Genomic DNA, 17509 nt, shown 5'->3' with positions numbered 1-17509 from the left:
TGGCCACTGAATCACTTTCACCCTGTTCTTCTTCAGAAACCCAACAGTGGCCTTAGATGTGTGTTTAGTCATGTTGGAAAAGTGCACGACGACCAAGGGCACGGAGTGATGGTAGCATCTTCTCTTTCAGTACAGAGCAATACGTCTGTGAATTCATGATGCCTTCAGTGAAATGCAGCTCCCCGACACCAGCAGCCCCACATAAGGACACTGCCACCACCATGTTTCACTGTAGGCACCAGGCATTTTTCTTTGTATTCCTCACCTTTGCGACGCCATACAGTTTTGAAGCCATCAGTTCCAAAAACATTTATCTTGGTCTCATCACTCCAGAGTATAGAGTCCCAGTAGTCTTCATCTTTGTCAGCATGGGCCCTGGCAAACTCTAGCCGGGCTTTTTTGTGCCTGGGCTTTAGGAGAGGCTTCTTTCGTGGACGGCATCCATGCATGCCATTCCTCTGCAGTGTACGCCGTATTGTGTCACGGTAAATAGTCACCCCAGTTTGGCTTTCTACTTCTTTAGATAACTGCAGTGAACTTGCATGCCGATTTTCTTCAACCCTTCTCATCAGAAGACGCTCCTGTCGAGGTGTTAACTTCCGTGGACGACCTGGACGTCTCTGTGAGATGATTGCAGTTCCATCTTTCTTAAATTTTTGGACCACTTTTGCTACAGTATTCTGACTGATAAATAAAGCTTTGCTGATCTTCTTGTAGCCTTCACCTTTGTGGTGGAAAGAAATTATTTTCTTTGGGGAATTCTGAAGAGACAAGTTGAGCATCACTCTCCATCCAGCATCCAGTCACTAAAAGAGGTCGTTGTTGAAGAATGGAAAAAGATTGATGTTGCAAAATGTCACCAACTTGTTCATTCCATGCCTAGAAGACTCGGTGCGGTCATTAAAAATCATGGAGGCCATACAAAGTACTAGATGTAGTAGTTTTTGTTGTAGGGTGTACTCATTTTTGCACCACTCTAATTTGAGTAAAACTGAAAAATGTGTAATCTAAGTTATATCATTAACCTTACTTTCACGTTATAAGTTAAACAGATGTTATATTAAACTTTGTCTTGTCAACATTTTGGAAATTGTTTGTGTTCATTGAGATATTGTTTAAAATGTTAATTTTCAAAGAGGGTGCACTCATTTACGCTCAGCACTGTATATATGAGTGATTCCACGCTTATGGGTACTGAAATGGGGACATGAACTTATTTTTAAAAATTCACCTAAAACCATTTCTTTTTTTACCATCAGGTCACAAAACATGTAATCTTTAATGAATGATATGTTAAAAGATAACTTTAATTTTCTGAGATGTAATAAAAACATATTTATATGCCAAAGTCAGAACGTAACAGAAGTGTTGTGGACATATATATTCTCAATTTTAACAATGTAGAATTACTTTTTGAAACATAGGAAGGTGATGTTTTAGCAAATATAATTAATAAACATGTGTAGTAGAATAAACATACACATTCTTTCAATAAGATTAACATGGTATATAGCTAGATTGTGATTAATTTGTAACAGACGCGAGATGGACAATCGTAACAGAAGTAATGGAACAGACATCATTTTGGAACTCATAGGCTTGACTTTGGCATATAAATATGTTTTTATTACATCTCAGAAAATTAAAGTTATCTTTTAACATATCATTCATTAAAGATTACATGTTTTGTGACCTGATGGTAAAAAAAGAAATGGTTTTAGGTGAATAAGTTCATGTCCCCATTTCAGTACCCATAAGCGTGGAATCACTCATATATATATATATATATATATGGATGGATAAGAAATCGCAATGCTGTGTTTGCTTTTTCTTTCAGTACTTTTTTATTACAAAAGCAGACACATTTAATAAAATATGACGGTTTAATCAACTGAAACTTGTACAAAAACTTTAAGTTAGCATTTTAAATGCTGACTGCGACATTTGCAAAACTTTTACAAAGGTACTTAAAATGTTTTGAACACTAAACTTTGTACTGCACTCGTTTGACATTCAGGCCCACTTTACACGGGGACGGTCTGAAACAAAAACGCAAAAGTCCGTTTTCGTTCTCACTTTTTTCCGCGTCTACACGACCGTTTTCAAGGAGGAAATCTGCGTCTATACGGTGACGCATAAATGTGTGGAATTCAATTGGATGTGCATGCCAGGCGGCTAGGTGGTGCTGTGAAAGACCTCCGCTATGTCTGCACGCATGCGCAACGTCTTCCGTCTTGTCTGATCTGCGCCACGAAAACTTTGACTACTCTGGCTATGGCTACTCGTGAGGTTGCCAGAGCAGCGTGAAGGTCCGTTGGATCGATGTAATCAGACATGCTGTAGCCGTTCTATATGAGTGGGTGGAGCACAGAGGACGGCAGGACAGAGATCAGGTTTACAAATAGGCTTTATTGCCACACTTTTCAATCTAACAATATTTTTAAACCAACAGACACACACGCAACCGGCGTCTAGCTTGGGGATGAGCTTCTCTGCTCTCCCTCTTTAAAGACGGCGCGGTCACTGGGAAAACACACAAACGCAGGTTGACATCAGGTGTAGTGATTCTGCCACTTACCTTCCCTGACTCCACCCTCCTGTCACAGACCGGCGCTTGACCACGCCCCCGCTGCCACACATGCTCTTACTATGACGTAAACGCGTACCCGACGTGAGCAGATCCGAGCAGAGTTTCATGTATTGGGTAGTTTAGACGGATATGCAACGGGGGCTGTTTTTAACTTATCCACTCTGGAAGGCGTTTTCAATTTTTTCCGTTTTTCAGCCTCGGAAACGCCGTCCCCGTGTAGACGAAAGGCACTTCCGATAAAATATTTAGTCGTTTTTACCCGACAGTGTCCTCGTGTAAACGGGCCCTCAGAATTTTTATGTAAGAGTGCAAAGAAACTGATAATTGACCAATGTTTTCAGGTTTCAGTTCCGTTCTCATTTTGAATAGATCTATTAGGTTCTCCTACAGATCTGTCAGGGTCATTAACAAAGTAGGTAATGAATTTCGCATAACAAAACTCAAAAGCTGTTTGTAACGTCTCGGATGGATCAAGATCAAACGAATTTTCCAGTAACGGTTTGTGATGGTCCGACACACGGACTTTTTGTAGTTCTAAATCGAGCGTTAGGCCTAGTTCGGATGAAATTACACTATTAAAATGATCACTGAATGATTTGTTTTTCTGAATCTTTACTATTTTGTTGTTCGCTAGAATACCATTTTGCGATTTCACACTTAAGCAAATGTTTGAAAACTCCGGATCGCCTTCCTTCATGGTTGCTGCCATTTTTTTGTGCCGCACGGCGCATGCGCAGAGCTGATTCGATTCTATATTCTGCGCGGAATCATGCGTAAATGTCAAGTTCGATTTTAGATTTACGAACCTGAAAAAAATGTCGAAAAAACGGCGTTAAAAAAAAAAAAATTTCAACTGCACAAACGGCACTCACCCGGCCGGTGGACCGGAAACAGAACATTTTTTAATAATGGCCTTGCCAACCCTCCCGATTTCAGCGGGAGGCTCCCGATTTTAGCCTCCGTCTCCCGCCTCCCGATCGTATTTGTTAAAAACTGGATAATCTCCCGGCTTGGGGAAATCCCTACCGCCAAGTTAAAAATACTCCCGATTATGTCCAATCAGAATCGTATGAGAAACACTGCTGACGTCAACTGATTTTTAACCAGTTGACGAACAGAACGACAGTCACTTCCGTAATGCAGGATTCACCCAGGCTGTCCGACATTTTTTACAAGCAGTCATTCATCATGGCCACTAAACCCAATACCACACGGCAAAAATATGAATGCAAATACCAGGTTGCATGAGAGAATGAATTTCCATGGATAAGCAAATGTTCGACCAGCCAGACCAACGCATTTTGCAAGGTAAAACGACAAAGTGATTCATTTATCCCCATTATTCAATTATGATTCAATTATCCCAATCTTATGGTGGGGTAAAAGCAGGTAAATTACATATTCTTCCAAACTACACTAGGTCATTCACACCCTTTTATGTAAATTCTTAATGTTATCTTATTTTTTAATTAAAAACAGTTGATCATGTGTACGTTACGTGTATGTAACAAGTACTTACGAGACATTGAAATTAACTTAAGATTTATATTATGTTTTGTATTTTTTTTGTAGTAAGAAGTATAATTAAATTGCATATACTGTACAGGAGGATCTGCGCCTCTGTATAAACGAAATATATTTATCATATTGAAATGCTTTTTAACTCGAGAATTTCTTTTTGCAGTTGTGTCGCAGACATTTTATTCTGAGTGCAATTTTGAATTCATGTTTGAAAGTTTATAAGTGAAATTATAAACATTCTTCGAAAGCATCACTTGTGTTATTTTCTGTGTACAGTATGGATACAATATTCAGGCATGAGATTTTTCCAGCTAAAATTCTGATTTAAGCACACTTCCCTTTCATTGTTATTACAGTATATTAAAATTCAAGATGAGTATTATACAACCCCGATTCCAAAAAAGTTGGGACAAAGTACAAATTGTAAATAAAAACGGAATGCAATGATGTGGAAGTTTCAAAATTCCATATTTTATTCAGAATAGAACATAGATGACATATCAAATGTTTAAACTGAGAAAATGTATCATTTAAAGAGAAAAATTAGGTGATTTTAAATTTCATGACAACAACACATCTCAAAAAAGTTGGGACAAGGCCATGTTTCCCACTGTGAGACATCCCCTTTTCTCTTTACAACAGTCTGTAAACGTCTGGGGACTGAGGAGACAAGTTGCTCAAGTTTAGGGATAGGAATGTTAACCCATTCTTGTCTAATGTAGGATTCTAGTTGCTCAACTGTCTTAGGTCTTTTTTGTCTTATCTTCCGTTTTATGATGCGCCAAATGTTTTCTATGGGTGAAAGATCTGGACTGCAGGCTGGCCAGTTCAGTACCCGGACCCTTCTTCTACGCAGCCATGATGCTGTAATTGATGCAGTATGTGGTTTGGCATTGTCATGTTGGAAAATGCAAGGTCTTCCCTGAAAGAGACGTCGTCTGGATGGGAGCATATGCTGCTCTAGAACCTGGATATACCTTTCAGCATTGATGGTGTCTTTCCAGATGTGTAAGCTGCCCATGCCACAAGCACTAATGCAACCCCATACCATCAGAGATGCAGGCTTCTGAACTGAGCGCTGATAACAACTCGGGTCGTCCTTCTCCTCTTTAGTCCGAATGACACGGCGTCCCTGATTTCCATAAAGAACATCAAATTTTGATTCGTCTGACCACAGAACAGTTTTCCACTTTGCCACAGTCCATTTTAAATGAGCCTTGGCCCAGAGAAGACGCCTGCGCTTCTGGATCGTGTTTAGATACGGCTTCTTCTTTGAACTATAGAGTTTTAGCTGGCAACGGCGGATGGCACGGTGAATTGTGTTCACAGATAATGTTCTCTGGAAATATTCCTGAGCCCATTTTGTGATTTCCAATACAGAAGCATGCCTGTATGTGATGCAGTGCCGTCTAAGGGCCCGAAGATCACGGGCACCCAGTATGGTTTTCCGGCCTTGACCCTTACGCACAGAGATTCTTCCAGATTCTCTGAATCTTTTGATGATATTATGCACTGTAGATGATGACATGTTCAAACTCTTTGCAATTTTACACTGTCGAACTCCTTTCTGATATTGCTCCACTATTTGTCGGTGCAGAATTAGGGGGATTGGTGATCCTCTTCCCATCTTTACTTCTGAGAGCCGCTGCCACTCCAAGATGCTCTTTTTATATCCAGTCATGTTAATGACCTATTGCCAATTGACCTAATGAGTTGCAATTTGGTCCTCCAGCTGTTCCTTTTTTGTACCTTTAACTTTTCCAGCCTCTTATTGACCCTGTCCCAACTTTTTTGAGATGTGTTGCTGTCATGAAATTTCAAATGAGCCAATATTTGGCATGAAATTTCAAAATGTCTCACTTTCGACATTTGATATGTTGTCTATGTTCTATTGTGAATACAGTATCAGTTTTTGAGATTTGTAAATTATTGCATTCCGTTTTTATTTACAATTTGTCCCAACTTTTTTGGAATCGGGGTGATACCGTTAAGTTTCTAGCCTAGGTTATCATCGATACTATATCGGTATATCGGTACAGCCCTATAGAGTGTGCGGAAGGTATGACGTCATACAGTGTTGGGATGATATCAGATAAAGAGTAAGGATTGTTGACAAGGATATCCGGTTAGGTTTGTGTCCATACCTCACATTTAGAGATTATATTCTCCACAAGCAGCCATTTTGTGCGAGTGTAGTCCACATCCTCCAGCTGCTCGGCTGATAAACAGCCCCAGGCTCTCAGGAGGCTCTGGGTCTTTTTACTGGGGACTCTCCGTAAAATCCGCTGTAAAAGAACCCGTGCTTGTTCATCCATTTTTTTTAATAGCCAAGTTTAACTTTCTAACTTAAAAACAACCACATGTAGAAAAGTGCAGGACTGTCGATATATCGTGCATTTCTTAAAACAACAGGCGCAGCTACATTTTCGCTGTCAAGACACAATCAAAATAAACCGCCAAGTCTCACAGACACAGTCTGGATTTTCCTCCTGATCTAGGATCAGCTCGTCTAACCTACATCGCTGTCGGAAAAACATAAAAACTGATTTCAGATCAGTTTCGAAAACTGCAAGTTAGCCTACGCTTCCATACACTTCCGCTTGCATCAGATCCTGTTTGAAAATCAAATATCAAAATAAAAGTCGCGGAACTAAAAGTTATTTTAGTTCTGTCGTTCAAAATACAACACGGTCAAATGTCTCAAAACGGTAAATATTTCATTACATGTATGAATAATTTAACAAATTTTTTCAGTGAGTGAATAAACTAATTTGTGTATTTAAAGTGTTTGCGTTTTCTTTACCGATTAATCGTGCTGCCATCTATCGGTCGAAAGATCGCTTTTGCACGGTGGAGAGACGGGCTGCGATCAAACACTATTATCCGAATATCAGCACCTTAATGGAGGTTTTAAATTAAAAACAACGTTAAAAATCCACCGTAAGCTAAAAAAACAAACAGGTTTGTTTTTCTTTTAACATAAATCTTTATTTCAAAGTAAAAGCATGAACCAGGCTGCTTCTGTGTAGAAATGCATGCACTGTTATTATGATTAAAGTTAAATTAGTATCTTTTTTATTTACTATACTGTGTTTTATCAGAATTAGACAGAGCACTAATCCGAGTTTAAGTTGTAATCCAGTGTAGATAAACGATTCGAGGTCATATATGTTAAACCAAGCTTTGCCCTTCACTTGATCTAAATAAATAGAAATCTGGGGGCTGTTTTACTGTTAGGTAAACACATCTGTGTCATTAGTGATTAAAAGTGTATTAAACAAGTGTCTAGCATGTATATACACTGTTATAAATGGAATTTTCCAACATATGTTCAGCTCAGTTCTGAGACTGAACTCTATTGAAAGTGTTATCTGGATGTTTGGTGTATATTTTATAATTTCAGCTCATTTTAATTGATAGTTTCTTTATGTTTATCAAGAGCTATATGTAAAGATTGTTCAGGTTGGCTAGAGTTTAGATTTTTCCAGAAAACAAACAAACCCAGAAGTAACTAGAAGGTCATTCAGTAGAGTCCATATCTCCGCCAAGCCACGTATTATCAAAATCAAATCAGTTGAACTTGGGGATAATACTAAAGCTGCCTACCAAATTTCATCCAAATCTGTTCATTACTGTTTGAGTAACGGGCATTGAGAAACAATGCCCTAATGGCTAGAGAAGCAGCTTTGGGACCAGCTGGCATGGATGAAGTGCCCTTGAGCAAGGCATCTAACCCCCAACTACTCTCCAGGCTGCACTGGGTACATATCCGGATCCTGGATCCACATCAATATCTGGATTTGCATCAAAATGTAATCAATTGTTCCTTGACCCATGGCTCACGTTTCCACCAAATTTCATCAAAATCCGTTCACTACTTCTTGAGTTACGTTGAGAACAAACAAACAGAGCCGAAAACATAACCTCCAACATGTGGGTGGTAAAAGAGAGCAACTGGACTTGCTTGAAGGTTCTTGAAGACGTTTCACCTCTCATCCGAAAGGCTTCTTCGGTTCTGAGAAACTCAGGAGGATCTTCTACAAACACAACATTCCGGTACATTTCAGACCCAGTAACACTCTGAAGCAGAAACTGGTCCATCCTAAGGACAGAATACCCAGACACAAACAGGACAACGTAGTGTATGCCATTCAGTGCAGTGAGGAATGCACGGACTCATATATTGGGGAGACAAAGCAACCGCTTCACAGGCGCATGGCTCAACACAGGAGAGCCAGTTCCTCAGGCCAGGACTCTGCTGTCTACCTTCATCTTAACAACAAAGGACGCTCATTTCAGGATTGCAACGTACACATTTTAGCCAGAGAGGATCGTTGGTATGAGCGAGGAGTTAAAGAAGCCATTTTTGTCAACCTGGAACGGCCATCACTGAACAGAGGTGGGGGTCTAAGACATCATTTATCAGCCACCTACAATGCAGTCCTTGGCACACTTCCCAGACAACTGAATGCACACCAAAACCCAGCTGTTTTCAGTGACTCACAGGAGGACAGAGAGAATCAGCATTCCATTGATCACCCTAACGACTCTCGAGGCCGTTCACAACCAGCCCCCAGTGACCCACACCAACAGGATGACTCAATGACACCTTAGATGAGCTTTTCATCCATGAGAGGATAAATACCTGATGCTCCCTACCAGTCAGACAGAACTGAAGAAGCCTTTCGGATGAGAGGTGAAACGTCTTCAAGAATCTTCAAGCAAGTCCAGTTGCTCTCTTTTACCACCCACAGTTTACCATGACCTGGATGACTGAGAATCTTCACAGACAAACCTCCAACACGGTTGACGGCGGTAACTAGGGATGGATCGATACAGAGACTAACATCAGGTTTGATACCAGGCTTATTTACTCCAGCTGATACTGTATGCTGGAAGTGTAGTGTATGTCATTGCACTAATGAACAAATGACAGCAATCTGTTCTGATAGTGATTTCGCAATTAATGATGGTGATCAAAACAAAGCAGACTCCAAACTGCGCGCTCTCAGAAAATACCAAGAAGAAGAACTACAGCATCTTCATGCAACACAAACAGTCTGATAAACCCTATAACATACACTCCATGGCCTGTTCCAGCATGACGATGCCTCTGTGCACAAAGCGAGAGCTCCGTGGTGTGTTCAGGTTGGAGTGGAAGATCTTGAGTGTCCTTCACAAAGCCCTGACTGACCTCAACCTTTGTGATGAGCTGGAACCTCTTCATGTAACATCACTGCCTGATCTCACATCTGGGTCCTTGTGCTGTCTGTTAAAGATCCCCTGCGCTGGAGGTTCAGGAAAAAGTGCCAGAAGTCATGATGTCGTGTTTTGTTGCGTATTTCCAGGTACATCTTAAACTCAGGATGCACCCGGACCTGTCGCCGCATTTACACACCGATGAGTGCAATGAACTGATTTCGCTGCTCAAACAGTGTCACAGAGAGGTCAGAAAAAAAATCACATCATCTCTTCATCTTCTTTCCATCTGTCCTCCTGTCTCCTGCTGTTTCTTAAGATCAAATGAGCATCACTGTGAACTCTCTAACTCTCGCACGCTTTCTCTGTCTCTCCTCTCTCTCTAACTCTATCACTCTCTTGCTCTCTCTCTCTAACTCTCCATCACTCTCTTGCTCTCTCTCGCTCGCTCACTTGCTCTCACTGTCTCTACCTCTCTCGCTTGCTTACTCTCTCTCATGCGCTCGCTCTCTCTAACTTTCTCTGTCACTTGCTCGCTCTCTCTTACTTGCTTTCTCTAACTCTCACTCTCTCTCTCGCTGTCTGTCTCTCTCTCACTCTCTCTCCTCTCTCTCTAACTCTCTTTATCGCGCTCTTGCTCTCTCTTTCCTCACTCTCTAACTCTCGCTCTTTTGCTCTCTCTGTCTCGCTTGTTTGCTCTTGTTCTTTCTCTCTCGCTTGCTTTCGCACACTCTCTATTTATATATACAGTATATACACCTCTCTCTTGCTTGCTCTCTCTCATATATTAAAATATACCTCTCTCTATACCGCTCTCTCTTGCTTGCTGTCTCGTATATTAAAATATACCTCTCTCTATACCTCTCTTGCTTGTTCTCTCTATACCTCTCTCTTGCTTGCTCTCTCTCTCATATATTAAAATATACCTCTCTCTATACCTCTCTTGCTTGCTCTCTCTCTTGCTTGCTCTCTCTATACCTCTCTCTCTTGCTTGCTCTCTCTCATATATTAAAATATACCTCTCTCTATACCTCTCTCTTGCTTGCTCTCTCTCTCATATATTAAAATATACCTCTCTCTATACCTCTCTCTCTTACTTGCTCTCTCTATACCTGTCTCCATACCTCTCTCGCTTGCTCTCTCTATACCTGTCTCTATACCTCTCTCTCTTGCTTGCTCTCTGTCTCTCTACCTCTCTCTCTTGCTTGCTTGCTCTTGTTCTTTCTCTCTCTCTCTTGCTTGCTTGCTCTCGTGTGCTCTCTATTTATATACAGTGGGGCAAAAAAGTGTTTAGTCAGTCACCAATTGTGCAAGTTCTCCCACTTAAAAAGATGAGAGAGGCCTGTAATTTTCATCATAGGTACACTTCAACTATGAGAGACAAAATGAGAAAAAAAACATCCAGAAAAATCACATTGTCTGATTTTTAAAGAATTTATTTGCAAATTATGGTGGAAAATAAGTATTTGGTCAATAACAAAAGTTCATCTCAATACTTTGTTATATACCCTTTGTTGGCAATGACAGAGGTCAAACGTTTTCTGTAAGTCTTCACAAGGTTTTCACACACTGTTGCTGGTATTTTGGCCCATTCCTCCATGCAGATCTCCTCTAGAGCAGTGATGTTTTGGGGCTGTCGCTGGGCAACACGGACTTTCAACTCCCTCCAAAGATTTTCTATGGGGTTGAGATCTGGAGACTGGCTAGGCTACTCCAGGACCTTGAAATGCTTCTTACGAAGCCACTCCTTCGTTGCCCGGGCGGTGTGTTTGGGATCATTGTCATGCTGAAAGACCCAGCCACGTTTCATCTTTAATGCCCTTGCTGATGGAAGGAGATTTTCACTCAGAATCTCACGATACATGGCCCCATTCATTCTTTCCTTTACACGGATCAGTCGTCCTGGTCCCTTTGCAGAAAAACAGCCCCAAAGCATGATGTTTCCACCCCCATGCTTCACAGTAGGTATGGTGTTCTTTGGATGCAACTCAGCATTCTTTCTCCTCCAAACACAACAAGTTGAGTTTTTACCAAAAAGTTCTATTTTGGTTTCATCTGACTATATGACATTCTCCCAATCCTCTTCTGGATCATCCAAATGCTCTCTAGCAAACTTCAGACGGGCCTGGACATGTACTGGCTTAAGCAGGGGGACACGTCTGGCACTGCAGGATTTGAGTCCCTGGCGGCGTAGTGTGTTACTGATGGTAGCCTTTGTTACTTTGGTCCCAGCTCTCTGCAGGTCATTCACTAGGTCCCCCCGTGTGGTTCTGGGATTTTTGCTCACTGTTCTTGTGATCATTTTGACCCCACGGGGTGAGATCTTGCGTGGAGCCCCAGATCGAGGGAGATTATCAGTGGTCTTGTATGTCTTCCATTTTCTAATAATTGTTCCCACAGTTGATTTCTTCACACCAAGCTGCTTACCTATTGCAGATTCAGTCTTCCCAGCCTGGTGCAGGTCTACAATTTTGTTTCTGGTGTCCTTTGACAGCTCTTTGGTCTTGGCCATAGTGGAGTTTGGAGTGTGACTGTTTGAGGTTGTGGACAGGTGTCTTTTATACTGATAACGAGTTCAAACAGGTGCCATTAATACAGGTAACGAGTGGAGGACAGAGGAGCTTCTTAAAGAAGTTGTTACAGGTCTGTGAGAGCCAGAAATCTTGCTTGTTTGTAGGCGACCAAATACTTATTTTACTGAGGAATTTACCAATTAATTCATTAAAAATCCTACAATGTGATTTCCTGGATTCTTTCCCCCCATTCTGTCTCTCATAGTTGAAGTGTACCTATGATGAAAATTACAGACCTCTCTCATCTTTTTAAGTAGGAGAACTTGCACAATTGGTGGCTGACTAAATACTTTTTTGCCCCACTGTATACAGTATATACACCTCTCTCTCTTGCTTGCTCTCTCTCTATACCTCTCTCTCTTGCTTGCTCTCTCTCTATACCTCTCTCTCTTGCTTGCTCTCTCTCTATACCGCTCTCTCTTGCTTGCTCTCTCTCTATACCTCTCTCTCTTGCTTGCTCTCTCTCTCTATACCGCTCTCTCTTGCTTGCTCTCTCTCTATACCTCTCTCTCTTGCTTGCTCTCTCTCTCTATACCGCTCTCTCTTGCTTGCTTTCTCTCTCTCTTGCTTGCTTTCTCTCTCTCTCTTGCTTGCTTTCTCTCTCTCTCTATACCGCTCTCTCTTGCTTGCTTTCTCTCTCTCTCTTGCTTGCTTTCTCTCTCTCTCTTGCTTGCTCTCTCTCTCTATACCTCTCTCTCTTGCTTGCTCTCTCTCTCTATACCTCTCTCTCTTGCTTGCTCTCTCTTGCTTGCTCTCTCTCTATACCTCTCTCTCTTGCTTGCTCTCTCTCTATACCTCTTTTTCTTGCTTGCTCTCTCTCTATACCTCTCTCTCTTGCTTGCTCTCGCTCTATACCTCTCTCTCTTGCTTGCTCTCTCTCTATACCTCTCTCTTGCTTGCTTTCTCTATACCTCTCTCTCTTGCTTGCTCTCTCTCTATACCTCTCTCTCTTGCTTGCTCTCGCTCTATACCTCTCTCTCTTGCTTGCTCTCGCTCTATACCTCTCTCTCTTGCTTGCGTGCTCTCTATACCTCTCTCTCGTTTGCTCTCTCTCTTGCTTGCTCTCTCTATACCTCTCTCTCTCTTGCTTGCTCTCTCTATACTTCTCTCTCTTGCTTGCTCTCTCTCTCTAGCTTGCTCTCTCTCTATACCTCTCTCTCTTGCTTGCTTTCTCTCTCCATACCCGTCTCTATACCTCTCTCTCTCTTGCTTGCTTGCTCTTGCACTTTCTCTCTCTTTCATGCTTTCTCTCACTAGCGCGTGCTTTCTCTCTCTCTCTCTCTCTCTCTCCAGTTGATTAATATGATGAAATGTCATTTCAGCACAACTTCCTCCGCTTCTTTGGAACGTGTAATGATGTGGATCGATTGATGAGGGAGTGTCTGAAGAAAGAGGTGAGAGATGATTTATCAAAGCTGAAGCTCAAGCACTAAAAAAATACTTGCATTTAATTATTAATTGTGAGTTTCTTCTCCGCGAGCTTCCTTAAATGTGATTATTCTTGATTTTGTTTCTTACAAACAGTGTTGAAGCTCCCATGCAGTTCCACCATAAATAATAATTTTTTTTCTTCAGTATTGCATTCAGGGTAATAAAGAGCTTGGACTCATTATTTGGCTAATTACTGAGCATGCTTCAACACGTCCTGAAGTGGAGACTGTCACCGGATAAGCTGTACCTGATGAAGAAATGTGAAAATAAACTCACGTAAAAAATAAGGAAGAAAAATAATCAGCGACTGGATGGTGTAATGATGTGAAGTTATGGTTCCCAGGACAAAGTTGTCTTTCTTTTTGTTTCTATAACAGTACGACCTGGCGTCTTTTATTCCTCATGTGTCACAGGAACTTGTTGAAGCTTAAAAATTTTAATTGATTAATTTACTGAATGACACGTCATACTTTTTATCTGTTTAGTGTTCTGGAACATCTGTGAAACAAGTGAGCTCCTGTTCTCATGGACCTTAGAGCAGCTATAAACAGTCTTTCCCTCACCAGCCTTCCTGTTTTTCCTGCTTTCTCTTAAAGCAAATCGAACAAACATGTTGCTGAGAATGCAAACTCCTCTGCCACTACACGCAGCATAAAATGCAACTGTAAGTGGATTAAAAAAAAGTATGACGTCAATCAATTAAAAAAATGGAAAATTGCTGTGAGAGGAGAAGAATAAAGACTTTAGGACGTGCTGTGAGACAAATAAAATCATCACGACAACCAGGCACTGATTATTTTCCTTCGTCATAACTCATATTAACCAGATTCCATGAATTAGCTTCATCGTGAAAGGCTTGAGAGGCTCCTGGTAAAACCTGTAACTTCTTTGTGACATAAAGTTTGATATTATATAGACCAGAGTGTTTTACTGGGAAATACGGCACTCGTATTTTTAAAACGAGTTCCATCCGGGACATGGAAAACCAGAACCATGACATAAATCTCTTTATTTTTTTCGCAGTCCAGTTTCCATCAAATCCTGCGTTCTGATTGGCTGGCGAGCGGGTCTGTATCCTACGATACGGACCCCAGTTACAGACCTCTGGTGACTCGCTCGTTCACAACAACAACAAACATAGTAGCATTTTTTGTCAACATTTATCTTTTTTTTATAAGATGATCAAAAATCTTATAAATTTTTGCCAGCATTTCTCAGGAGAATAGCATTAATTTTACAGCATGGATCGCGATAACGACAGTGTTCACAGCGAAAGCGAGTTTTACTACCCTGAGGAAGAAGAAATAAAAGAAAACATTTCAGGAGAAAGCTAAAAACCTCTAACTTGCTAACGCCGAGCAAAAACATGGCTGAATCCTGAATGACTCCTATTTGTATAAATAGGGGACTACATAGGCGGCAAAATGTAGTTTTTTTCCTGCAATGGAAGTGCACTTGTATACCGAGGAGGAAGCCATTTGCATTACAGCCGTGATTGAGGATTCAAAATGGTGGCTCGGCTCGTTTTCTGTTAGAATTTGGTAAAGAAAAAAATAAATATATTATTTACCAGCTTAAGGTCGGTCCGTATGGTGAAATACCGTGACCTCTGCCTTGAATACTGACCTCAGCCCAGAGGGCCTCGCTCAGTATTTTCAAGACCTCGGTCACGGTATTTCACCATACGGACCTCCCAGCTGCTAAATAATACACACACACACACACACACACACACACACACACACACACACACACATATATATATATATATATATATATATATATATATATATATATATATAATATGTCACTGGGCGGCACGGTGGTGTAGTGGTTAGCGCTGTCGCCTCACAGCAAGAAGGTCCGGGTTCGAGCCCCGTGGCCGGCGAGGGCCTTTCTGTGCAGAGTTTGCATGTTCTCCCCGTGTCCGCGTGGGTTTCCTCTGGGTGCTCCGGTTTCCCCCACAGTCCAAAGACATGCAGGTTAGGTTAACTGGTGACTCTAAATTGAGCGTAGGTGTGAATGTGAGTGTGAATGGTTGTCTGTGTCTATGTGTCAGCCCTGTGATGACCTGGCGACTTGTCCAGGGTGTACCCCGCCTTTCGCCCGTAGTCAGCTGGGATAGGCTCCAGCTTGCCTGCGACCCTGAATAACAGGATAAAGCGGCTAGAGATAATGAGATGAGATCTACGTCACTTATGAGGAAATCGATGAGTGAGTTGTTTTGATAAATCTGGGGACTTTTGGTTTGTCAATGTGTCGATATAATAAAAAGAAAATCACACGTTGGCTTGAAGATATGAAGTTTATCTTGTGTTGAAAAACTTGTATTTTTCTTCCAAAATACGTTGCGGATCTGAGTGACATTATTTAAATATATTGGCTGGTGTTGAGTGGTCTATCAGATATGATAGCCGTGCTAGCTGAATGGAATATATCTGATAGACCATGAAATAAAGCCAGCCAATATTATTATTATTATTATTATTATACACATTCCTTTTGGGTGTTCGACGCATCTTTCAAAATTCTCTCAAAATTTTCCGTATTTAACAACGCAAACCTGGCGGCCATGTTTGTTTCCAAATTGTCCCAGCCGCTCACTCAGCAGTGCGGAAGTTTTACTTCTCCAATGTGTGACGTCATGTTGTCTTGACAACCATCCATGCAATATCGTAAACCATATTCAACGCTCATTCTCCATTGCGTAGACTGACGTAATACACGTAGGATAAGCGATATGCTAACAATATTGCATGCTATCAAACCAAACAAATGAAACCTGCCAGAAGGGAATAGAACACATTTTTATTCCATCGAAAAAGTCTCCTGTATGGATAATTATTCCTGCTGCTGACTAGACATGTGTTGGAAAAATGGCGAACCGGTTCAAGATTAAAATTATTTTGTGGACACGTCCATATAATGTAAAGAACATTACACAGTGGTGCGACAAGATGTTGTTGATCTTATGCTGAAACATATTTCACTGGTTCACTTCACTGACTCGTGATGTATACATTCGCCACTTGAAGAGAAACTTCATATCTTTGCGCAATCCTCCCTCTAATCTAGAAAGCATAGGGTGTGCAAACTTTTGCACTCCTTGCATTTCAATTGGAGATTCTTCAACCAGTAAAATAAAGGATTCGTCTCTGTTTTGAACATCTGAATTATTGGATAAATATCATTTTGAATACTTTTGCATATCAGTTGAACTTTTTTGTGTGTGTGTGTGTGTGTGTGTGTGTGTGCTTATGTTTTCAGTATCAGGCAAAACGAGAACGAAGCAGAGCTCACGCTGAGGAGATGAGACAGCGGCTCAGGGAAGGACATAAATCTCAACCGTGAGATGGAAAATATATTCAGGATTTTGGGTTTTAGGCAAGATCTTCAGACTTCGTGGACGGCTGATGTGCTGTGGAAGATGCTGGACATGGAAGACGTTTAATAGATTATTACCCCACCGCTCCGTGCACTCAGAATCCCATTTATTATCTGGGGTATAAATACTTTTGGAGAGCATCCAGATCATTTATATTCACTGGATAATGATTAAATGGATAATGTCGAGTCTCGCTGATGGTTAAAATGTATTCGTAAACAATCACGAAGGTCAATTAAAGAAATGCATCCAAGCTCCAGCTTGCATTAATCGTGTCATTTATTTATTAGATAGCGTTCTTCCTGGCACACAATGAAGACAGAGTATCCTACTGACACACGCTGGAATGACGACTTCTAAGGCACCCTGAAATATTCATATAATATTATATCAAAGGACTGGGACATTATACACTGCAGCTTTGGTGCCACAGAATACACAAAAAAAAAAAAAATCACCAGGTCTCGTTAAAAACTTAATAGTTGATTTATATTAAAATTAAAGGGGAAAGTAAATCTGCATGATTTTGTTCAGTATACTCCCAATTTCATTTAAATTTTTATATTATATTTTCATATCACATCATATACCACAGCGCTGTCGGATCCTTTATTCTGATTGGTCAGAAGGCGTTGACCATCTCTGATAGGTTTATATTAACATTCTTGTTCTACAGTAATACATTCCTGTTGCTATAGTAGCAGCTCATTTCTGAGTTTTTATAGCTGCTTCAACATAAGAACAAGAACTAACTTGCTTCTTGGCTCTTCATGTAAATATAAATGTTTAAAAAAAATTTTGTTTTTTTAG

General features: G+C 40.8%; 2 protein-coding genes across 3 annotated transcripts in view; one reads left to right on the top strand and one right to left on the bottom strand.

Moving 5' to 3' along the window:
* cenpn (centromere protein N) overlaps nt 1-6654 on the bottom strand; it is a 41363-nt gene extending 34709 nt beyond the window's left edge. Inside the window, exon 1 of one of the 2 annotated variants that reach the window (XM_060923209.1) lies at nt 6256-6654. In XM_060923209.1, coding sequence (XP_060779192.1) covers nt 6256-6426 — 171 coding nt within the window. In that variant the 5' untranslated portion in view covers nt 6427-6654. The remainder of the gene's footprint in view (nt 1-6255) is intronic. The other variant, XM_060923208.1, reaches the window with a different exon arrangement.
* A 265-nt stretch (nt 6655-6919) lies between these two features.
* On the top strand, nt 6920-16958 carry cmc2 (C-x(9)-C motif containing 2). Its single transcript, XM_060923207.1, has 4 exons — nt 6920-7072; nt 9460-9558; nt 13206-13277; nt 16582-16958. The coding sequence occupies exons 2-4, from the start codon at nt 9478-9480 to the stop codon at nt 16663-16665; spliced, it is 237 nt and encodes a 78-aa protein (XP_060779190.1). The 5' UTR covers nt 6920-7072; nt 9460-9477; the 3' UTR covers nt 16666-16958.
* Nucleotides 16959-17509: the final 551 nt, after the last annotated feature.

Source organism: Neoarius graeffei, chromosome 6, assembly GCF_027579695.1.
Source record: "Neoarius graeffei isolate fNeoGra1 chromosome 6, fNeoGra1.pri, whole genome shotgun sequence".
NCBI classification, from domain to species: Eukaryota; Metazoa; Chordata; class Actinopteri; order Siluriformes; family Ariidae; genus Neoarius; species Neoarius graeffei.
The sequence above is the reverse complement of the archived record's forward strand: the minus strand, read 5'-3'. Positions and strand labels throughout refer to the sequence as shown.

Coding starts and splice junctions, on each gene's coding strand:
- cmc2 (XM_060923207.1), top strand. CDS start 9,478: ATGCACCCGGACCTGTCGCCGCATTTACACACCGATGAGTGCAATGAA. Junction 9,559..13,205: donor TCAAACAGTGTCACAGAGAG/GTCAGAAAAAAA, acceptor ATGTCATTTCAG/CACAACTTCCTCCGCTTCTT. Junction 13,278..16,581: donor GGGAGTGTCTGAAGAAAGAG/GTGAGAGATGAT, acceptor TTATGTTTTCAG/TATCAGGCAAAACGAGAACG.